The sequence below is a fragment of the Cricetulus griseus genome, chromosome 2 (assembly GCF_003668045.3).
Source record: "Cricetulus griseus strain 17A/GY chromosome 2, alternate assembly CriGri-PICRH-1.0, whole genome shotgun sequence".
In the NCBI taxonomy this organism is placed as follows: Eukaryota; Metazoa; Chordata; class Mammalia; order Rodentia; family Cricetidae; genus Cricetulus; species Cricetulus griseus.
The window spans coordinates 80242687-80267486 of record NC_048595.1 but is presented as its reverse complement, the minus strand read 5'-3'; the positions used below and the strand labels follow the sequence as shown (position 1 = coordinate 80267486).

Below are 24800 nucleotides of genomic sequence, written 5' to 3'. Positions count from 1 at the left end.
TGACTACTCATTTGTTTGTTAAAATAAGTGAATGTTGTGAAGGTAAAACAATTGCGATTTATTATATGTACTCTGCACTAGATGCTTTGATCAGAGGCAAGAGCTCAAGATGACAAGAGGGCAAACACAAATAATAAGAGGGGGGGTATGAAGAATGTAAAGAACTAGGAATGAAGCTGCAACTGATTTACATCAAGTATTTAATGTGCAAGGAATTTGCTAAATGTTTCCCAACATAATCTTATTTAGTCTAACAACTCTGTGAGTTAAATACCATTATCATAGCATTCCTGTTCAGATTCTGAGGAATGAAATTATATCCCACAGTGTGTGGCAAAACAGAACTCTAACCTAGATCTCATTTGTACACTGCCTTTTCTTCATGTTCACCATAATCTGTAGGAGCCCTGTGAAGAAGGGTACCTTTATTATCTTCATCTTACAGAAAAGATGAGACCATGGAGCTTTAACGTATTGTCACAAATGAAATGTAATCCAACGTAGAAGTGAGAAGTCACAATTGGAACTTAGATCAATCTGACTCCAAAGCCAAGATGCTTTCAATGGCATGTTACCAAACTTCAAAAACTCTAGAATGCATTGATAAGTGTGTCTACCTTAGGTATTGAATATATTACATTGAATATATTAAAATACATTGAATATATTAAAAATAAAAAATGATCCTATCTACATTTACACTGTTGTCTCTATACCATTGTACATCTACCTGCAGTTCCACTCAAACTAGGTACATGTACATTTGAGAGACAATGACTGAGGAAGCCCTGGAGTGAGGAGTAATGATCTTTACTAACACAAATTCCTCCAAGCTAAGAACTGTGTTTGTACCATTTGTGTCCTATCTAGTTTTTTCATGGTTTTTTATTTAAAAAATTTGTTATCATTTTGCATACTAGTCCTAATTTCCACTCCCTCCCCTCCCCCTGTTCTCCCCACCTTTCCCCCACCACATCCTACCACACTCACTCCTCAGAGTGTGTAAGGCTTCCCATGGAGAGTCGATGAAGTCTGACACATCTCTTTGAGGCAGGATCAAGCCCCGCCCCCTCCACACACACACAGACACACACATCTAGACTGAGCAAGGTACCCTCCAAAGAGAATGGGCTCCAAAAAAGCCAATTCAAGCACTAGGGATTAATCCTTGTCCCACTGCCACTGGCCCCACAGACTGTGCAAGCCACATAACTGTCACCCACATTCAGAAGGTCTAGCTTAGTCCTATGTGGGTTCCCTTGCTGTCAGTCTAGAGTCAGTGAGCTCCCACTAATTCAAGTCAGCTGTTTTTCTGGGTATCCCCAAATGGTCTTGACTCCTTTGCTCATGTTATTACTCCTTCCTCTCTTTGACTGGACTCTGGGAGCTTGGCCCAGTGCTTATACCAATCTCCACTAATGCTTAGAGGAAACTGCAGTTCTGCATTTAAAAAACAAAACAAAACAAAAAAACCACAAAGATTTATCTTTGACACTGAAGGGCAGTAACAGAATCTCTGTCTTAACTACTCTCTTCTTAAGTAATACATAAAACTTTACAGACTTAGAAGCTGAATAACTTCCTTTAGGTACTAATATGGATACTGTCAGAAAATTATGTTTCCTGTAGTTTTAATATGGCTCCCAAATTAATGATGAAAATTGATCCTCAATAAAATGGTGTTAAGGGATATACTCTGTTGGGTGAGGTGGACCATACCTGTTAAATCCAGTACTGAGGAGACTGAGGCAGGAGGATCATGAGTTTGAAGTCAGCCTGGGTTACACAGTGAAATATGTCTTTGTGGCAACAAGGGGCATGGACTTTGGTATGTAATTAAAATATGAGGTCACTGCCATTATGAATGGGGTTCTCTCCCTTATAATGGAACTTGAGGTGGAAGAAATGCTTTCTTCAGCTCCAGCTATTGCAGTGTCTCAAAGTCCATCCCTTCTAGAGGATAAACAGCAAGGCTTCCATTTGGAAGCAGACGGTAGCCCTTAATAGTCACCAATTCTGCTTGAAGCTTGTTTTTGGATTTCCTAATGATCAGAACCACAAGAAAATGAATTTCTGTTCTCAATAAATTATTCAGTCTCAATTAATTTATTATAGCAGCACAAGTAGACTAAGTTGAGTCCAAAGGAAAACTTGAACTTGTGTAACTAAAAACTGCTCAAGAACCAAGAATGAATAGCAGCCAAAAGGAAAGTCCATTTGAGACCTAAGATAGGGTCACACATCTGAAACACAATCCATTACAAGCAGGGGAAATGACTAAGTTATTGATCTTCTTCTACATGCTTCTTCTACTAAGCATTGTCTATGTTACTAAATACTCTGCAAGACAATTGTCAAAAGCAGGTATTACAAAACCAATTTTACTATAATGAAACAAAAGCTTAAAAATTCATACATCTAAACATGTTGAGACACAGACATTTTGTGGGGAAACTTATATTTGAGCTCTCATTTTCCTTGTTCAAACACATAATCTCTATTAAGTAAATAGCTAAACTGTGCTTGGTTGAGTATCGATGCATCTAATGAGAAACATCAAGGACAGTGAACGTTTCCATTTGGTTTTTGGTTGTTTGTTGTTGTAATTTTTGTTTTTTGTTTGTTTGTTTCTGGGACAGGGTCTCACTATGTAGCTCTTGCTGTCCGGAACTCTCTCTATAGACCAGGCATTTGCCACTACCCCTGGCTAAGGTTACTGGGGCGTGACTGACAAGCCATTACTAATGATATTCATTCATAACTTACTGCAGGGGAGGACATTAAAGAATAAGTTAATAGGATGCATTGGTCGGGATGCCTGGGTAACTCTTTCTATTCTTTCCCTTATCATGGACACTTTTGTGGCCATAAAAATATATGAAAATACAGAGATGGAAAGGACCAAGATGGAAAGAAGAAAGGGTAAAATGCAATGCAAGTAACACCTTGTTCTTACTTAGTGTTTATTACATGATGCACAAGGCTCAACATGTTATTCAACTCACTTAATTCAATAACCTCAGAAATTAGGATTCAGTATGAAACTCAAGTCATACCTGAGAGAAGTAGGACTCAAGAGTGTTTTTCCAAAAGTTACACAAAAGAGAGGAAACAACAGGGCTTGAGGACATATTAATCCTTGTCAAATGCAGATCCTTGATTACATGCAAAGCTCAAGCTCCGTTCAGTCAATAGATTTAGAGGTGGACTAGTACTGCTTTTGCTGAACTACCAAAAACAAACTGTAAACATCAAAGCAAACACAAGTGTGGTCAACTCTCTAGACCTACAACAGAATTACTAGAAACACACGGTCAGGAGAACATGTTAAATAGCACAATGGGAAGAAAACCAAACTAATCCAGGCTATGGAGATATCTAAAGGACAAATAATTGAGTTTTATCATAAAATATTGACAGAAACAGAAAGAGAGCATGCTATAGAGAAGAAGAGAACCTCATAAAAGCCAACCACAACATTTGATTTTGATTTCATTTGGGTCTCAGTTTGAACAAATAATCTGTAAACAAAAATATAAGACAATCTGTTAACCGTGGACAACACCTAAATCTGACTACGTGAGGGAATTACTGTTAATTGGGGAAGATTGGTAGTGATGTGAAGGTGGTTTTATGTTTATCATTTAGAGATGTGGACTTTAACATTTGTGCAACATATTACCTAATGAATGAGTTTTTTTTTTTTTCAAAATAGATGAATGGGCTAAAGAGGCAAGGTTGGGATGAGCTGTACATTGATGAAATTCAGTGTCAGGTAAATGGAAACCCACTGTGATATTGTATTTATATCCATTATGATTTCCTGAACAAGATAAACTAAGGTGATGGAAGATTCTGGAATTTGACAGTGTTCCCCTAAAGTGATATGATGTACAGACAAAACTGAACAAGAATAACACCTCATGGTACATTCCTCATGTCCTTCTCCTCAGTTTAGAGTATAATTGATAGCCTAAAACCCTTTTTCTCAGAGGTGCCAGGGAATCAAAAATTGCTGACAAGAAAGACCCTATATAGAACCGCAATTTGTATAACTGGTGCCTTCAAGTATGTATGCCTGACACCATGTGAGGTACATCTGGAATGCATTTTCTTCTTCCTCTTAGATTACAGATAAATCTAAACAGAGTGTTGAATTTTTTTAATTCTCTTTGGGTCCTTGGCAGACTACTGACTCAAGTTGTCTCATGACTCAAGAAGAGCCCCCCCACCTCCGTGAAGAGGGCTAAACTCTAGCAGGGATAACTAAAAAATGGATTCTTGTTCTGACTCTGTCATTTGCTGGACCTCAAGGAATGATTGTCATATGCTTTTAGCTAAGTATCTTTTAGCTTTTAGCTAAGTATCTTTTTCTATAAAATGAAGATAAATGTAAACTGCTATTGAGATAATTGATGTAGTTTTTGTAGTGAAAGTACACTGTGAACATACCACTGCAGTTTGATTACCTTTATTAATTCTTCATTCATTTGTTCTCATTTAAATATATTTATTGAATTTCTACTATGTATCATACACAATATTGTATGTAAGCCACTGGTACAGTATAGTTGGCCCTTTCTCTGACCTCTTGAAGTCATCTCCTGAATGTATAGGAAAATTTTTAATAAATGACAGGAAAAGTGTGCTTTTATGGGGAGAAAGAGGATTCTCAGAAAGCACTGAAAAAAATTTTAAAAATTGAATTTGGTCAATCATAAGTTCCATGCTTTTAACAATATGTGGTAGAAAAGAAAAAATTATAGATATTGGGTATATGGTGGCACTTGCCTTTAATCCCAGCACGTGGGAGGTAGAAGCAGGTGAATCTCTATGAGTTCAAGATCAGCCTTGTCTACATATAAATTTACAAGCCACCTGGGACCACCCTATTGAGATTGTACACACACACACACACACACACACACACACACACACACACACACACACACACACCTAGGGATAGGGAGATGGCTGAGTGAATAAGAGTACTTTCTGGGAAAGCAAAGACCTGAGTTCAAATCTCCAGGACTCTGGGAAAAGCCAGGCATCCTTTTGTTCAGGGCTGTGACCTCATCTCAGGAGGATGGAGACAGGCAAATCCCAGAAGCTTGTTGGCCAGCCAACCTAACCAAAATGGTAGGCTTTAGGTCACAAAATTTGTCTCAAAATAGGAAAATGGTACAGGAAATCACCAGATACCTAGACATCCTATTCTGCCTATGACAAGCACATATGTGTGCATGCACTTGTATACCTCTCTGGAGAGAGACAGAAAGACAGAGAGAGAGAGAGAGAGAGAGAGAGAGAGAGAGAGAGAGAGAGAGAGAGAGAGAATTAAATGCCTATTTAAGCCTGTCTCTGGATTCCCATGCTCTTTCTCTTTCTTTCTTTCTTTCTTTCTTTCTTTCTTTCTTTCTTTCTTTCTTTCTTTCTTTCTTCCTTCCTTCCTTCCTTCCTTCCTTCCTTCCTTCCTTCCTTCTTTCCTTCGTTTCTTTCTTTCTTCTCTCTCTTCATTTCTTTCTTCCTTAATTCATTCTATCTCTATTTTTCTTCTTTCTTTCAATCTTCCTTTCCCAAAAGCTTTGTGTGATCATAAATAATACAATGTAGAGGAAGAAACACAGAATAGCAGTGAAACAATCACAAACAAATAAAATCAGAACTACTAGCTGTGATAACTGCTCTAGAAGAACAAGACAGAGACAAGAAAATAAGTGGACAAGCAGAAGGACAAATAGATTCAGCAAATATAAAGACTTGACCAACTGATGAGTGAGTAAAACTAGTAAGACTATGAGTTGAGAAAACAGGCATATGTGTCTTCAAAGGAATAGCACATGCAGAATCTTTTTGTATGGATAAATCGAAGTGTTTTCAGAAAATGGAAGATGATCACTATGACTGGAGGACAGAACAAGGCAACAAGGAAGGGGTCAGTGTAGGAATGACCAGCCCCATAGCCCCTCATGGGTCTTGATGAAGACTTTGGACTTGACCCAAAAAGCAAGTGGAAATCAATAAGGAATATAATCAGAAAAACTGTGTGTGATAGATTTCGTGTTGAAAATATCAATTTACCTACATGAAAAAAGGATGTGGTAAAGGGGACAGAATCACTGTTAGTTATTATGAGGCAGTAACACAGAGAAAACTTGGTTTAGCCTAAATAAAATGAACACGTTTGGGAAGTCCTTAAAAAGAAGCCAAATCTACAGGATCCGTAAATGGGTTATGGTGGGTAGGGATGCAGAAGCTAGAAAGAAACCATATGAATGATGGATGTTCCCTTGGCTTCGGGATAATGAAAGACTTGATGGAAAGCACCACGAGAAGACAGACGAGGCCTCTCATGGCAGATGAAGCACGGAGGTCTGCCAGGGATACAAATGGGAGAAGCTGAGTAACTGGAGTGAGCCAGGGTGAACGACCATGAATCAAGGTGGACAGATTTGTGGTTCACTTTTCCAGAATCTGGCCAATAATTAAAGAAGAGATGATAGCTGAAAACAGTAAACAGAATAAGGTGATAATGTCTTTAGAACATTTTAGGCAACCATTTATTACACTTTACTGTAATAAAGGAAAGGAAGGATAAAGCTAGCAAAATAAGAAGCAGCCAGGTGTTAAGGATAAATCCTAGCTCGTAGAGCTAGGATAAAGTGATTAAACTTCTCACTGCTTGTATTTTCAATTGGGAAAAGAAAGATAATGGGGATATGTGTATGTGAAGCTGATGTGAGGGTTCAGTGAGCTAAGTGCATCCAGTGTTTTAGCTGGACTCCTGGCACCACTGCAGTACCTAGTAAATGTTTGTTATTGTTAAAGTAGAGGGAAGAGATAGCTCGTTGTTCTACTTATTACTTTTAATAATGAAATCCAATGCCCCATCAAATTGCTCTACTCTCTGACATGCAAAGGCATTTTCATTTGCTAATACTTTTTGTCCTGTGTGTATTTTTTGAATTTGGTAGTCTTCTAGTCCTATGAAAGAGCTACGTTTTCCAGTTTTGTTAAGTAGGCAAGCCAAGAATTAAGTTCCTCTTTTGTAATTGACCGTGTGTGTTGAGTAATATGTGATTACTCCCCTCCTGTCCTTTGATCTTCCCTGCTGCCAAGGATTTCCTGACAGGCTGAATCTTAGCCAGCTCACCTCCATCTGAGATGGGCAAGAAGTGGCCCATAATAACAGAAAAGATTTAAGCTAGACTGTAAGAAGCATTTGACTTCCTTAATTTTCAAACAAAGAATTATTTGTATGAATTTCAAAATGGCAAAAATATATGAAGCAAAGTTTTGATCCAAGAATATCCAAGTGTGATGTTAGAATCAGTCTGGGAAAATCAAAGAAAGGCAGGTTCTCAGCTCTTAGAGAAACACAATTGGTTAAAGAGGCCATGAATTTGCATTTTCATGACTATATTCCATATCATTTCAGTGATTCTAATACTCTTTGAGATACTTGAGATCCAGAACTATATTTGACTACACATATACATCTTTCTTATTCAGACTCTTTCTATCTACCTTCTCATATTATTTATTAAACTGCTCATTTTCTCTTCCTTGTACATATTCTGGTAGAAATAAAGCTTCCATATGATGGAGGTGGATGTCAACTTTGCTATCTGACATATCCCAAGTGTTTGAAACAATGCTTGACTCCTAAGATATCCTTAGTCAATATTTGCTAAAATTACTTGAACTCAGTTCTCACTTTCCCCAAACATCACAAAAAGTAGACTACTGCTATAATTCTCCCATCTAACTGATCCACTTATTTGAATGGTTTAACATTTGAAGGAGAAACAGTCAGGGAAGTTGCTGATGCCATGGATCTCTTTCCTAGGAAAAAACAATAATAAAAATGCATAATTCTGGGCTAGGAAGATAGCTCAGCTGGTAAAGTGCTTGCCTTGCAAGTAGGAACACATGAGTTTGAACCCTAGAATCCATGTTTAAAAAGAATCCAGGCATGGTGGTGTGCTTAAAATTCTAGATCTGGGAAGGCAGAAACAGATGAATCCTTAGTAGCCAGCCTAGCCTACTTGTGGAGTTCCAGACCAGAGAGAGACCCTGTGTCAAAAGCAAAATAATAGAGTGTGTTGATTAATGACACTCAAGGTTATTTTCTGACCTCTACAAGGACATATTCACATTCATGCACATATAACTCCACAGACCCAGCCCTACACATTTTTGAATGAATTTTCTGAGGATGATAATCCAAAAACCGTTTAAAGCCAAAGATAAAGAAATCTCTAGTTAATAGCACTGCTCTAAAAGTAGTTCTGGCCTTTGAAATTCATGTCCAGTGTTGCTGTAGTGTTTAGCTGAACCTATACATCAAGTAACACCTTTCCATTGCCCCAAATTTTAATGTGCTCCATACAGCTTTCAGACCCAGTATTCCATAATACATCCTTCAAACTTACCCAGAACTCATCCTTCTACATAACCCTTTTACTGCTTTCCCATTTTGAGTTGACACCTTTCCACATTTAAATAGTAAAGTTTAGTTATATTTGCCTCCATTTTCTCTGCCTTCTTATCAACAATCCCCCCCACTCTATCCTGAGTCTTTTACAACTATCCAAGGGTGACTTATTAAATATGTAAATTTTAGACTCAGGAATCTTGCATTAACATTCTTTACTTTCTTTTAAATTTTGATTATTTTTTTAAATTTTATGTAGATGTGTGTCTGTGTTTGTGTGCTTATGTGCATGGGAGTTCTGGTTCCTGTGGAATCTTTATGAAGATTCAGGGGAACAAACTTAGGTCTCCTGTAAGAGCAGAAAATACTTAAAACTGTTGAGCTATCTGTCCAGCCCAAAACCTTAGCTTTCAATTAGTTTCAATTCCCACCCTATAATTCAATAGCTGTATGATCACAGAAAATTTATTTAGCTCTAAAGCTCAGGGTTTTGAATTTTCAATTTATGAAATTAGAGTAATAGTGCATTCTTTAAATGTGCTGTAGGGGGAAAAGAGAAAGGAAGCATATTAATACCCATAACATAATTGTTAAAGTATTAGACATACATTTGGAGTTAATTATTATCAATATTTCTACTCTGTATGTTTGTCACATACTATGTTATTGCATTTGTTTGTGTGAGTATGTGTGTGTGTGGGGGGGGTGGGCACATTTTTCCAACAGCACAAGTGTGGAGTACAGAGGACAGCTTTCCAAAGTCAGCTCTCTCCTTCCATCATGTGTGTCCCAGGCATTAAACTTGGGTCACTAGGCTTAATGGCAAGTGCCTCTGATTCATTGACATAATTCTCTTACCCTTACCTTTCTTCCAATATCTTTTAGTATATATAATGGTTTTGTAAATATTGTATGTTAAGGACTAGAGGGGGGTGTTTCTGAAATTATCCACCACAGTTTTTTTTCCTGTGGTTACTTAACTCTGTCACTGAATCAGGAAATCAACAACAGATATTAGTATATTAATATAAGCATTGTTTGCAAAAATAGGCAACAGCCTGAATTCAGCACACAGGAGGGACATAATCATCTACTGCTGCCAGGTTTGGAATAACATAGACCTTAGTATAGACTTCTCTGAGCTTCAGTATCCTTATCTGTTAAGCTGGAGTAATAATAGTAATTTCCCTGATAAGTTGAAGCCCAGTACCTAGAAGTGGTCTGCAGATGACTGATTTGAGGGTTTATGTTGAAGAATGTAGGGTCCATGTAAGATATCTGGAGCCATTTAAGATATTGGATCAATGTAAATGTATATATAGTGTCAGACACACACACACACACACACACACACACACACACACACACACATGTGTGTGTATTTATGTATTATTTATGTAACATGTATATACATATAAAATGCATTATTAACTTCATCATCAATCGACTTACCTCAAGCTATTTGTTATATGCACTACTTGCCTCTATGTACCCTCAGTTTTCCAGAATATTTTTGATCCACCCACTCAAAATGTCTCACTGTCTTCTAATGCATTTGGAATGCTTATTTCATTATTTAAAAATAAGTCATGCATTAATATAGCATATTCAAGTAATTATAACTGCTTATGTGTCTCCTGCTTAATCCACTAGACTAGGAGATCCTTGAAGTTACAGTCTACATCCTAATGCTTTTTGTGTCATGTTTCTTAGCACAGTATCTGGCACATAGTACATTATACATGAACACAATAGTGACAAGGTTACAGTGATGATGGTACAGTGACTATGACAGTGGTAATGGCAATGGCTATGTTTATGGTAATAGTGATATTGATAGGGTGATGCTGGTACCTGTGTTAAGACCAGTGGTAATACGGATCATGGTAGAAGTATTTATAGTGGTGTTGATGGCACACTAACACTAGTGATCTCATGAGTAGTAGCAGTCATTATTTAAGGTGGAGATGGATGTGATGGTGATACTGATGGTGATAACAATATGGACGATGGTAGTAATACAATGGTCCTTATTATGGTGGTAATTGTGGTCAAGTTATTGTTGTAATCATTGTTGTGGTGACGGTAGTAGTGAAGGTATGTGATTATTGTTGTGGTGATGGTATTGGTGGTGGTGCTAATAGTAATGATTGCTGAGCTTTGGTAATGGTAATGGTGGTAGTTAGTAATGTAGTGATTGTGGTCACTCTTTTGGTGATAGCAGCTGTGATATCATTGGTGATGATGGTGGAGGTCACAGTAAAGTAACTGTGGTGATAACAGCAGCAGTAATTGTTGTAGAGATGGTGGTAGTTGTGGTACATCACCCATGTGGTAGAAGATACTTTATTAATTTCTTTTTTAAAGTTAATAATAGTTTTCTTCTCAGTTTGAGCCAAGAAATTGAATGAAGCCAATAGGTATTAATAGCAGAGAATAAAGATCTGCAGAAAGGTCAAGGAGACCAAAATTACATGTGATTTTTTCCTAAGGCAACTTGAAAACAAAAATGCTCACAGAACTGCAACTGAATCTTCAGATCTTAAGTATTTTACAGGCTTCAAAATCCCATCAAGTGGTTTCTTAATTATTCTACATGAGACCTCTGAGCATAAAATTTTCCACCCCCACTTTGCAGATGAGAAAACTGAGTTTCAGAGAAACAAAGATATCTTTGAGATCAGATGTCTTGCAAACTTTGACTTGGCTGTACAACCAAGGTAAGGTTATTCTTCATGTATGTGCCTTAGTTTTACTAGTTGCAAAATAAGGAGGTTGGCCTATAAGATGAACAGGATAAGATTTTAATACATCTTAGCTAATAAATGGGGTTCCATTGGGATGGGGAACAAGATAATCACATCTTTCGCTTCCTGTTACTAAATCTGAGAAGTAAAATTGGCACTGCCTCCGAGTGGGGAGTAAGTTGTTGGTGATTAGATTTTTCTTTCAACCTCAAACGATTTCGTTTATATTTGGTTTCAAAATTAGTAGGTGTTGGTTCCAAATTTCTCTGTGCTTCAAAATGTCTAACTGTATGTCATTTGTCATTTGTCATTCTACTGAGGGTAAGGTAGCATTTCATTTTGGTTCTGATTTTCATTTCTGTAATGATTGATGGTGTTCAGATTCTATTATCATTCATCAGTCTTTTGGGGATAGTTACATATTGAAATATTTTGCTTTTTAAATTTTTTGATTATTCATCTTATTCTGTTGCTTGTCATTTTGGGTCATAAAAATATCACACTATTGGGTACATAGCAATAGATAACACAAGCTACTCTCCTATAACTACTTAGAGGAGACTGTGATATTGATATACTCTAAATGACTGTGCGGAGAAAAATCACTAATGCTTCCTTAGAAAAACAAGGTATTTTCACTATTGAGATTGATGATAGAAAAGGAGGGGTGTGCTTAATATGTATTACATTATACAAACATACATTTAAAGTACATAAAACAAACTTAATCAAACATAACACTGAATATACAAGTTTTAAAAAGAAGAAATTAAGCCAGACAGTGGTAGTACATGAGGGAGAGACAGGTGGATCTGTGAGTTCAAGACCAGACTGTCTACAGAACAGCCAGGGATACACAGAGAAATCCTTTCTCAAAAAAATTAAAATTGAGGAGAATGAGAATGAGAATGAGGAGAAAGAGAAGTAGAAGAGGAAGAGGAAGAAGGAGGAGGAGGAGGAGTTGGAGAAGAGGAAGGAGAAGGAGAAGGAAGAAGGAGGAGGAGGAGAAGGAGGAAGGAAGGAAAAAGAAGAAGAAACTAGGTCTGACTTTATTATAATACCTTGGATAAAGTTAGCCTGTATTTCGTCTCATTCATATAAACAGAGACCAGATCTAGACAATGGAAGTCCATCTGATGCCTTATAACAATGAAAGAGCGTGCTTAATTTAGATCCTTGGAGTTTCAATTGTCTAATTCACCCAAACAAAACATCCAGCCCTGAAATGGATATTATAATTGTAATCTACAAATGAGTAAAAGAAAGGTCACACAGACCATAAATGCTAGATGTGTGATTCAAATCCAAGTGTCTGGCTTTTCCCTGTGACACTCCTGTCTTCCCCACTTGGAGACTCTGCTTCACCCACAGGCTAAATTAGCTACCACACAAAGTCTAGTACATTTAAGTAGCGGGTGGTAGGAGCCAAGATCTGTGGCTTTGGGATTTGTAAGGCCATTTAACAGGTGGAGAGAGGAGTATTATGCATTAATCAAATTCTCCATCACAAAGACATTTTTTAACAGTTTACTTGTTCAAAAATCACAGCACAAAACACAAATAAGACTCCATTTTGCTGGACACTTGCTGGCCTCTAAAGTGCTTAAACCCAGCACTTTAGAGGCAGAAGCAACAGATCTCTTAGTTTCAGGCCAGCTGGTGTACAACGCAAGTTCCAGGACAGCCAAGGCTACAAAGAGAAACCCTGTCTCAAAAAAAAAGAAAGAAAATTAAAAGTTCATTTATAGCTAAGGCAAAAGGTGTCATCGCTTCCAACATGTTCACTGGAATTGATCCAAGGAGACCCCAGCCACCTGAAAAGGTAGCGTCCAAAAGTTCCCCCAACCACCCACATCTTATTCTGACTGTCATTCATAATCAGAGGCCAGGACACTCCCACAAAAATCAGTTAAGTCACACTCTGCTTGTAATTCAGTCAACCAACGAGATGTCCCATACAAATTGTGAATCTGACTTGAACACAGCATTCAGTTTGGACATCAACAAAATCATCAGGTATTATCTAGAAGAGTAGGTACCAAAGGAAGCAGGGGAAATGGTTCTGAATCTCCTAGATAAAATACAAGAAGGCCAAGATTAGAGTTGAACATGGGTTCTGAATAATAGCAAGGCCCTGGCAAGTCCTTTGCACTGTGGAAGCCTTTTTTTGCACCAGAAAAAGAGAACAGATTGAATGAGGTTAAAAATAATGTTCTGAGGTTCCCACAAGAAACTTTGTCTTCACAGAAGCAGATAGTATAGGGTGTGTCCTATTCTTGCTTGGCTTGGAATCTCGCCTCCAGCCCTAGTCACTGTGTAATTCTGAATGATGTTTGCAAACTTCAGTTTTTAATCTGATCTTATAACAGCTACTTCTAAGAGAATCAGGTACCGTGGTGCATTCATGAGACTCAGCATATAACGTAGGCCTTTTAGAGTTTTATCTACACAGCCACCTTTCAACATCAGAGATGACAAAGTGAGGGAGAAGCCACAGAAGAGGGGTGATAGAGGATTAAGTCAGAAATGGAAAAAAACAAATTTACAAAATTCAAGTGAATATTATCCTCATACCAACCTTCTTGGGTGGTATTGTTTCCCTTGATCCAGATCATTTATAGATAGGCAGTGGGCTTCTTCTACACATTCTGATTACAGTCTGTATTTCTTGAAAACATTTTTTTCATCTCAGTCCTTGGGCTGCCATGACACTTTCGAGAAGCCTGTCATTCATTTCAGGGAGAGGCAGGAAAAGATGGAGGTTTAGAGGAAATTAGGTATAGTAACATTTCCCGCAGGGATCTCTAATAAGAGGAAAAAATCACAGCACCACAGACACAGCCCCCATATCTGCCTGTCTAGCCTCACCTCTCCAAATTCATCCTCTCTATAGTTTTCCCTACTTTCCCTGAGCTCTCCACAGCACTGTACATGGCAACCTTTCAGTTTTGATGTCAGCCACACTGGTTCTCATTCAGTCCCTAAAATAAAACTTACTTGTCATCAGGTCTTTCCTAGACCTTCATCTCCAGTCTGCAATGCCCTTGTACCTTGTCTTCTCCAACAACAGCTAGTGACAGGTACTTCATTTAAATGTTGCTTCCTCAGAGAAGCCTTCTAAGATCCCACCAAGTTCCTTGGCATTCACATTCAACTTACCAGCTGAGACTTGGCTCTGGCAAGTTGTACAGTCTGGCTTCACTATATGTGACTGCTTCATGAATATGACTTCTCCACAAGTCTGTAAATTCCATGAACTTAAAGACCATATAGGAAAAATGGGCACTATTCAGTGTTACAATTCTTACAGATTATACATAAGGAGCTGAATTGGATTCCCAGACTTGGAAGATGTGGAGACCACATCTATTTGTTCTACTCTTCATTTTTCATGGTACTAGAAATAGTGTGTAACAACTGTACTGAACTAATGAATGAATGACTAATCCTTGCAGCTTATATCAGGTTTTTTTACAAGGAGCACAGTGACATCTAGTGACCATTTTCCCAAACTTGACATTCTCTGGTATATCATGAATTGACTTTAGAAATACTTTAGAAATTTAGAAAAAATGGGAATCAGTCTACCACAAGATCCAGCAATTCCACTCTTAGGCATATACCCAAAAGTAGCACATTCATACAACAAGGACATCTGTTCAACGATGTTTATAGCGGCACTATTTGTAATAGCCAGAAATTGGAAGCAACCTAGATGCCCCTCAACCGAAGAATGGGTAGAGAAAATGTGGTACATTTACACAATGGAGTACTACTCAGTGGAAAAAAACAATGGAATCTTGAAATTTGCAGGAAAATGGATCTAGAAGAAACCATTCTGAGCAAGGTAACCCAATGGCAAAAAGACAAACATGGTATGTATTCACTCATATGCAGATTTTAGACATAGAGTAAGGATTACCGGCCTATAATCCACACTGCCAAAGAAGCTAATAAACAAGGAGGTCCCTAAGAGAGACATACATGGTCCCCTGGAGAAGGGGAGAGGTTCAAGATCTGCTGAGCAAATTGGGAGCACGGGAAGAGGGGGGAGGGAGCTAGGAGAATGAGTAGGGGAGAAGAAGAGGGATGCAGAGGACATGAGGGAGCAGAAAGTTTGAGTCAGGGGAAGAATACACGATAACAAGAATGGAGATATAATAGAGGGAGACATTTTTGTTTACAGAGAAATTAGGCACTAGGGAAATGTCTGGAGATCTACAAAGATGACACCAGCTAATTGTCTCAGCAATGGAGGAGAGGCTACCATAAATGCCCTCCCCTGATTATGAGATTGATGACTGACTTATATGCCATCCTATAGCCTTCATCCAGCAGCTGGTGGAAGTAGAAGCAGACACCCATAGCTAATCACCAAACTGAACTGGAACCAAGATGCAGAGAAGGACCAGTGAAGAGCACAGAGGTCCAGACCAGGCTGGTGAACCACACAGAAACAGCTGACCTGAACATCCGGGAACTATTGCTTCCCAGTCTGATAGCTGGAATACCAGCATGGGACTGATCCAGACCCCAAGAACATGAGTTTCTGTGAGGAAACCTCAGAAATCTATGGGACCTCCTGTAAAAGCCCAGTATTTATCCCTAGCATAGGTGTGGACTTTGGGAGCCCATTCCATATAGAGGAATACTCCCTGAGCCAAGACAGACGGGGGGGGGGTGTCCTAGGCCCTATCCCAAAGGATACAATAGACGGATGGGAGAAGGGAATTGGGATTGTCATGTAAAACAATCCTGTTTCTAATTCAAATAAAAAAGTTGAAAAAAAAAGAAATACTTTAGAAATTTAGAAATACTTCGGAAACATTGAGCATTTCAACAATGCTAAGCAAAGCTGGCATAAAATCCAGACACGGGATTCATGATCTTGAGCCAAAAAGAAATGAACCAAAAACATCCCAATTCCACACACATACTAAGAAAATCTGCAACAGCTACTACACAGCTTAGCTTGTTCTGCACTTCACTGCAAGATAAGAAAGTTTGACCTATGGAGGCATCCACTGGTGGATATTCACAGAGCAATAAGTGAGATATTCAGAGCCTCCCTCATGAAGTCTCAGAAAGACAATCCTGCAAAGCCACCAGGATGCTAACACAGCATCCATTAGATTAACCATGTTGCTTGTCAGAAAGTGCAAGAGCTTCTTCATAGGTAGCCCTGTTTCCAGGTTTATAGTACCAGGTTTATAGTACCAGATTACAATAGGCTATCTGCAGGTAGAGGAGTATAAAAAATAACTGTATTGTTTGATTGTTGGTGTTTGGTAGTGTATTAGTTGCTTTTCTATTGCTGTAACAAAATACTATGACCAAGGCAAGTTAAGAATGCATTTAATTGGACTTATGGTTTCAGAGGGTTACAGTCCATGTTAGCATAGGAAAGGCATGGCAGTAACTAGAATTAAGAGCAGAATTAAAGAGCATTCCAGGAATGGAACAAGTCATTTTAAGCCTCAAAGTCTGTCCCCTGTCTTCTGACATACATCCTTCAGAAAGACCACAGACCCTAATCCTCCTCAGATAGCCATTAACTACAAACCAAGCACTCAAATGCCTAAGACATATGGGGGGCATCTCATTCACACAACCCCAGTTAGTTTGATGGTCCTCATTGCACCCATGTAATTAGATTACACATGCTATATGATGCTTGAATATAAACTCAAGATCATTACAATGTCATGTAAGGATGCATTTACCTGTTCAGTTACTTAAGATCCAAGTCAGTTTTAATATCATAATAAACTCCAATAAATCTATCAACAAAAACACTTTATGAACTTGACTAAACCATACATGTTTCCTCCTAACATTTCATAACTTTGCCAGTGCAAGATTATCATCATGCCTATATTTGCTATTTATTTGTTTGTTTGCTTTTGAATACAGTAATACCATGATGTATTTAATCATAATACAAAGCACATTTGAACTGATGAAGTGTAAGTATGCTTTAAGTTACAAAAGGAGAAACAGTATGTGTTATACAAAAATCTATCTTTGGAATATATTTTCTTTACTTCATGTGATGTTCATTCATATCACATTGATAGACATCACTGTAGTTGATTAATGTGGGGCTCTTTAGTGTCTACTTTGTTACATTACATGACAACTCTACCATTGGTGGTAATATGGGCTGTTTATGCAGGGGAAATCTGTAACACAAATCTCATCCTACCAACTTCCTGCTAGTCATACATTTCTAATACCAAGTTGTTCCAAAATTAACCCACAAATTACAATCTTACATTATTTCAAATTATCATACTCCTTCCATCTCTATTAGACTCACTGGAATCTCCCTCTATCTTTTGCCCTTGACCATGGGAAATGTTTTTTCTACATCTGTATAGACCTTGTGCTTTTTTTTAGGTCATCTACCTGATGTTCTACTCAAATTCTTACTTGCATCCCTTTTCTGCCCTCTAAAAAGCCTATGTGTATCTATGCCACCTTCTACCTATTAGCCCAGAACTGTGCTGTGGAAGAGGCACACACACTACTGAGTTCTTTTGGATTCCATCCTTGATCTACCAAATTGATGTCCTCAGTGGCCTGAGGCTGCCTAGGAGTTAGCATATGCTTTGATCTACTTTCATCTTCCTTATTGAAGTTTAATACTGTCACTATTCCTGATTAATGGGACTGTGGTTCTTGAAATGTTGTATTTTAAAAATTGTTTAATAGGTGAACTAAAATTCCAGATTGGGAAACCAATCATGTGGCCAGGGGACCTACCCTCAGAAAGATGAGACTTTCTCTAGGAAGGCAGGTAGTAGGAACCAGGCGGAATAAGTATCCCTGTACTGAGATGATGTACTTTTACTTCCTCAAAACCCCTCCCCCAGCACAGTAGCTTACTGAGCCATGGTCACAAAAGCATTGTAATTCTGTCTTTTTTTTCTGAATTATTCAAGAAAAGCACTTCTTCCCCTTAGGTATTTCTATCTCTCTCTCTTTTTTCTAAACATGCTTTCCGATGGCTCAACTCAAATGGCATGCTCTTTCTCCCCTTTTTCATTCTCCTCTTTTGGGTTCCTGCTGGGATATAAACCTTGCCAGCCCTGAAGTTCTAAACGCCAATAAAATTTTCTGTAAGCTTCAAAAAAGGTATTCTATGAAAATAAGTTTGTGGATCAGTGAGCCAAATAGATCGTATGGCCCCTTCCAAGTACTGATGTCCTTTAGTTAAGAAGTAAGAGACGCTGGGCAGTGATGGTACATGCCTTTAATCCCATCACTTGAGAGGCAGAGAGAGGCAGACCTCTGTGAGTTTGAGGCCAGCCTGATCTACAGAGAGAGTTCCAGGACGGGCTCCAAAGCTACACATAGAAACCCTGTCTCAAAAAAGGGGGAAAAGAGGAAGAGACATGGAGGTCGTGTCATTTCATGGTTCAGCATGTAAGTCCTACAAGACAGCAAATCTGAGAAAGACACAAAATCTATAAGGTTTTCTCTGTAGGATCAATCACATAGAACTGCTATTTGTAATAAAAAAGGTCACTCATCAGCAATTTCACATAAATTGGTATTTTTAACTATATCATAGACTTGAAACTAATGAGGCAAGCACTGTTAGGATTTTACCAACCCATGCATTCTTCCTATAGGTTTCTCATTTAAAATATGTTTCTCTGTGTCTCTTGTAGACAGATGTAGACAATGACTGAGTTGTTGTAATTCAAGGAACTGGAATTACCATTTGCTGACTTCGAAATCTGGCTCATTGAAAGCTTTGACATACAACACCCAAAATTCTATATTCTTCAACAGTGACCTTGGCAATGTCAGGATAATTGTACAAAAGTGACCAGGCTACTGCCCTGAACTGCCTCTCAGAGGAAAGCCACCTATTAATCAAAAACATCAACTTTGGATTCTGCACAGATAGAGTAATGTCTACTCTATTGGAACAATGAGATTTGGGGATTTATCCATTATTGCAGCTAGTGTCATGAAGCTATATGGGCACTTGGTACTTATATAGGTACCTTCTATATAGGATAGAATGATGAATAAGTAAATGACAGAGGACACCATGTTGCTATTGTTGATGAGGAGGACAGTCCTCATGGACAAATGGTCCATAACATCAGGAGCTAGGAGGGTGGGTCAGGTTTTACTTGGCATTGGGCCAGGGAAACTCACCTCCTTCGTGCCATTGTCTTGGATGAGGGTGTAAAGTGGTACCACACGGTTAATCTCCAGAAGCACTGGTGTGGGGCTCAGCTGCTCTTTGCCTGGCCGGCGGCAAAGATGACAGGTAGATGGACATCGGCCCTTCTCCTCACATCGAATCTCCACGCCTGAGATGAGCTGGTCATCTGATAGCATCTGAGCTGTCAGTAGACCAGAGAGGTAGGTGATGAAGGGCATGGATTTCAGTTCCTTCTTGCTGCCCAGTTCCGTGGTCTCTAGAGGGTTATAAAAAAAATAAGCAGTAGCATAGGTCAATCTAATATTCTCTAAGTGGCTAAATTCCTAGGCCCATAAAGAGCATTTACTGAGGAGCTGGTACCTGTCAGAAAAGAACAGAGATAATAAATTGATTTGTTCGTGATGCTTTGGAAATGCCTTTGGAAAAGCCTAATGGTTAAAAGGACAGCATGATGTCTTGCCCTACTATTTATACTAGATAGTCTGTTGCTTTGTGTAGCCCTTATTTTCCACGTTATATTTGTAGGTCGCACAAAATGATTCTACAAGAAAGATGTAAATACTCAAAGATATTTTTCCCAACCAGAAATTCTCTTCTGTCTATCATCAACTTACACAAATTATACCCTTCTTTTAAGTCTGTGCTCCAGTTTTATATTTTCCATAAAACAATATAATGAAAGAAGTATGAGCATTTGGTCAAGTCAATTTTGGTTTAAATAACAGTTCTTCTTGCTAAAACTTCTCCAGCTTTTGTGGGGTGGGAGATCTCTTAATGTTCGGGCATTTGGGTCACTAGTTGTTTGAAGTGGGGTTAATAAACCAGTGAAATCAATTATAAGTGGCAAATGATATAGAAGATGGAGTCATCTGGAATGGCATTATTTACTCTTCTGATTGCTTACCTGTTCCACTGGGAAACTTCCTATCCTGCCCACTTTGTCAGGAGTTGCCTGGAGGTACTCTGGGCACACTCCATTACCATGCTTCTATTGTGGTCTGTACAATTAGTACTTCCTGTCTCTGTGTCTTTGCTCACTGTGTCTGGACTTTCTCTTCTGCCTCTGCAAATATTTTATAGCCATTAATTCTCTAATCTAATCTACTTCAAGAATCATTTCTTTATTGTCCTAGCTGATCAACTCTGAATAAACACATCTTTGCGGGGGGGGGGGGGGGAGGATGTTTCCTTAAAATTGCTTTCCTTTCATTTTCTCTGACTTCTTAAACCATATTTCCAACTTTTGATGACCTGGGCACTTGTCACCTGTCTACTTTTGTTATCTAACAGGATGCTGGGGATATGCTCGATACTCATAAAGGGAGCTTAGGAAACTATAAATGGGGGGAAATACACTCATGATCCAGTTTGGAGATCTTCTGTCTCCTCCAAACATGTGTCATACACATATAAACACATTACACCCGATAAAATTAATAGGGGCTATAGAGATGGATCAGCAATTAAGAGCACTTGCTGCTCCTGTAGGGGACCCAGATTCAGTTCCCAGTACCCACATTAGTGGCTCATAACCATCTGTGACACAAGTTTCATTGTATCCCAACTCCTCTTCTGGCCTTTCTGGGTATCAGGTACATGTGTTGTACACACACATATTTGTGGACCAACACTTATACACCTTAAGACAGACAGATAGATAGATAGATAGATAGATAGATAGATAGATAGATAGATAGATAAAACAAAATCCTAGGGAGTACCTCAGCAAAGTGCATCCACAGGACAAAAATTAATTAAACAGATAGGAGCTAATGCCTACCCACTTCTCAGCTTCAAATACAGCTTTTCCACTTTTATTTCTTTAGTAGACTGGCTTTCTATATAAAATTTTATACAAAAAATGGGGTCTCGGTGCTGTACCAGAAGCTTCAAGTTACACAGCAGTGAGTATGACCCACAGGATGACAGTATGTACTATGTGGATAGTGACTTCAAAAATGTGCAGGGTACAATACAAATGACAAAAAACAGAGGGACCCTACACTAAGGGACAGAGCATGGTCCTTCAGATGGCAGCTTCTACCAAGCCTGGAGAAGTGAAAGTAAATCCCTAAGTCGGTGGCTATTTGGGTCCTAGGCAGAAGGAAAACTAAGAGGTTTCTCCTGTTCTTGCTCTGGCTTGCAGTGACATGCAGCTGATCTGGGAATGGGCTTGCCAAGTAGGAATACAAATAAACTCAGCCTTCATTCATTACTCTTCCTGCCCTCAGGTCTGGGATCTGGGCTCCACCTTTTCTGTCTGACTGTCAGCAAATGCATATGAGCCTTAGATCAAAGGCTCTGGGGGAGGAAGACAAGAGAATTCCAGCTAACCATTGCTTCAGAGGGATTAAAAAAGGGTAGTTACTAAGATAAACAAAACAAGGCTGTGAAAAAAGGCATCCCAGCAGCTGGGAAACTCGGAGAGTCATATACACACACAGGAGAAGAACATGGAAGAGAACAACCATTTGGATAGGTGATCGGGAAGAAATCCAAACAGTAAGAATATTATAATCTGTCCCAGAAGTTAGAATAGTGTAGTGCATGAGGCAAAGTCATTCCACTTCCTACTTTTTAAAATAAAGTTTTATTGAAAAATAGATATGCCCATTCATTATGTGTTATATTCATTATGTGTTATACTGGTAGAATTGATTAGTTACACTAAGGACTCTGTCTCCCACAAAAGCTAAAACATATGCTATATGTCTCTCTACAGGTTATCTTCAGCAACTACTGTGTGTGCATCTATTGCACTGAGTTTCAGATCCATGTGACTTACCTCTAGTAAGTATGGGAGTATGATGGATTAGGTAAAAATGTAAAACATTACAAACAATCAATACATCTGGACCATTGCTGTCCAAAGAGAAAAAGCATAGTGGGGTATCTTTGCTTCTAAAATTAAGACACAACAAACTATTTAAAGGACATCTATCAGAAACTCTTATAGAATATAATCCTCCTAATATAAACTAGGAGGATAGGTGTCTCATAAAGGAAAATGACCATCCAAGACCAAACAATGAATTGGTGAATTACTCTTATCTTCTACTTATTTGTCTTGTTCTTATGAGTTGGAGGACTAAGCCCAGGGCTATCAGGATTCCAGGTAAGTTTATCTGTTTGCTTGCTTTTAAGGCAGGAGGTTCTCAGGCTGGCTTTGAACTCATGTTCTTCCTCCTCTAATTCTCAAGTGCTGGGATTATCCCTCATGAGCCAGCCATTCTTGGTTAAATGTCCTGTAAATATTAAAATACAGAAGGCATGAGCACCTTGCCATATGCACCTAATTTATTTTGAAAGAAATATTACTTGGTGCTGAGGGTTTTAAAAACATCCCCTCATCAAACAAACATGTCTAGGCATCTTGTTAAAGATATAACTATCCATTTATTAGTCAAATAATCAATGGTCTTTGGTGCTCTGCATTGATCAATAAATCTTTAGCTTTTTCCATTCATTATCCTCTGTAAATGGGGTTAAAAGGTAACTCAGGCTAAAATCAGCAACACAGCAGCAGTGTAGCATTAACAGAGGACCCAAAGGGCTGGCTTTGCAAAAGGAGCATGCTTGGCATTCATTTAGTCCAATATTATGTTTTTAACAGGTAAGGAAATGGAAAACAAAATAGGAAGAGAGACCCATCTTTAGGTCCCATTCATAATTATGAACAATGATTCCTCTCTCAAAGGTTGTGCCATGCCTAAGTTATGATCTAGATGAGAGTTACAGCAGGGAAGACCATTAGCTACTCCATTAATTATCCTCTGTGTTCATTATTTCTCTGTAGACATTACAATTGTGAAAGCTAAGTTTCTGACCCAACCCCACCCTGTTGCTAACGTCATCTTTCCAAAAGGCAAACCGTGTAGCTCTCTCCTACTTAAAACTCTTCTGTGACACTTGCCTGCTCTTAAGATAGAGAACAAACTGTTAGAGTGGGCATACAGGGTGAGAGCTAGACACCCACTGTTCTCCAGTCTGATGTCTCAACTGCTCCACCTCATTGTCCTTTTATCAGCTGCAGTGACTGAATTCATTTCATGCACCCTATGTCTTTCAGTCCCTAGCACATGTTCCTCTTCCCACAAAATGCTTCTTTCCATCTCATTCCGGGGTCCTTGATTTCTCCTGGCTGACTTCTATTCATGACCCAGATCTTAATTCAAATATTAATTACTCAAAAAAAAATCCCTGGACTTCCTATATTATTCATGTATATTAAGGTTTTTTTTATTATACATCCTCATAGTGCCCTGGTTTCTGTGTCCTCTGTTTCAAGCAATATAAAGTCCATGAGGGAGAACTCAGTATCATTTCTGCTGATGTCCAGATCCACCTCACATAGTTCATGAACCATGACAGGATTTTAAAACTGCCCCCTCCCACCAATGTCTAGGAACTAATCCAAAGCCCCCCCCAACTCATGCTAAGGAAGCACTCCACTGAATTATATCCTAAGCACTCTTTTAAATTTTGTTTTGAGTTTGGGTCTCACAAGTTGCACAAGTTGGCCTTGATTTACTTTGTAATCCAGGAAGACCTGAAAAATGCAATCTAGTTACTTCAGACTTGCAAGTACTTGGGATCACAGGACCTTACCACTAGGTCTGGCTTCAAAAGTCCTTTCAATAAATGTTTGTAGCAAGCATAGTTTGCCCTGGCCACTGTGCTGGACTTTCAGAGTGTCATGAACACAGAGTCAGGATCTGGAGTCAGAAGCCTGACAAGTAATCAAGAATTGCAAGGGAGATATATGACCACCTGACAAAGTAAGAAGCATCTTTTCAAAGGAAAGCCAACAGATAAGGCAGTTGGTTAACTTCCCATGTTCTGACCTTAGGGTTTACATGTAGGCCTTTGCATTGAGGACATGAGAGAGTTGAGTTAAAACAGGCTGTCTTTAACAGGAAAAAGATAAAGCACATTTTGAAGAGAGTTACCCTCTGTTCACATTTCTCATCCCTCCAAACAATGCTTCCAAAATAGGATCATGTCTGGTTTCAAGCCTGGTTCAGTCCCAATGACACTACAACCCATTCATTTGAGAACCTGCCAAATGAACTCTCTTTTTTCTCTTCCCAAATTCCTGCTGGGTATTATTTTGTTGCAAAAAAAAAAAAAAAAAAAAAAAAAAAGCCTCTGTTGAAGTGACAACTCCTTGTTGGGAGAGCAGCCAAAGCTTTTCAGCAGGAGGTGATGGCACCATTTGCCCTCATGCAGAAAACAAAACAAAGGCATCAGACTAAGGGCTTCTGGGAGAGCCAGCAATGGTGCAGGACACTGCTTCCCTAGTCAGACAAGCTTTGCTTTAGCAATAGGCTCCTACTTGAAGGATTTAAAGGCTCCATGGGGATGACAGGGGCTCAAATTAGAAACGTGAAGGGAGGAGGGAAAAGGGTGAGATGTTTACATCATAAAGAGT

The 24800-nt window shown here is 38.7% G+C and overlaps 1 protein-coding gene across 1 annotated transcript in view; it reads right to left on the bottom strand.

Annotated features, from left to right (window-relative positions):
- The window catches only part of LOC100750695 (astrotactin-2), a 933092-nt gene that overhangs the window by 174612 nt on the left and 733680 nt on the right, over window positions 1-24800 (bottom strand). The window contains 1 exon segment of the mRNA XM_027400261.2: window positions 19360-19625. Within this exon segment, the coding sequence (XP_027256062.2) occupies window positions 19360-19625 (266 nt within the window).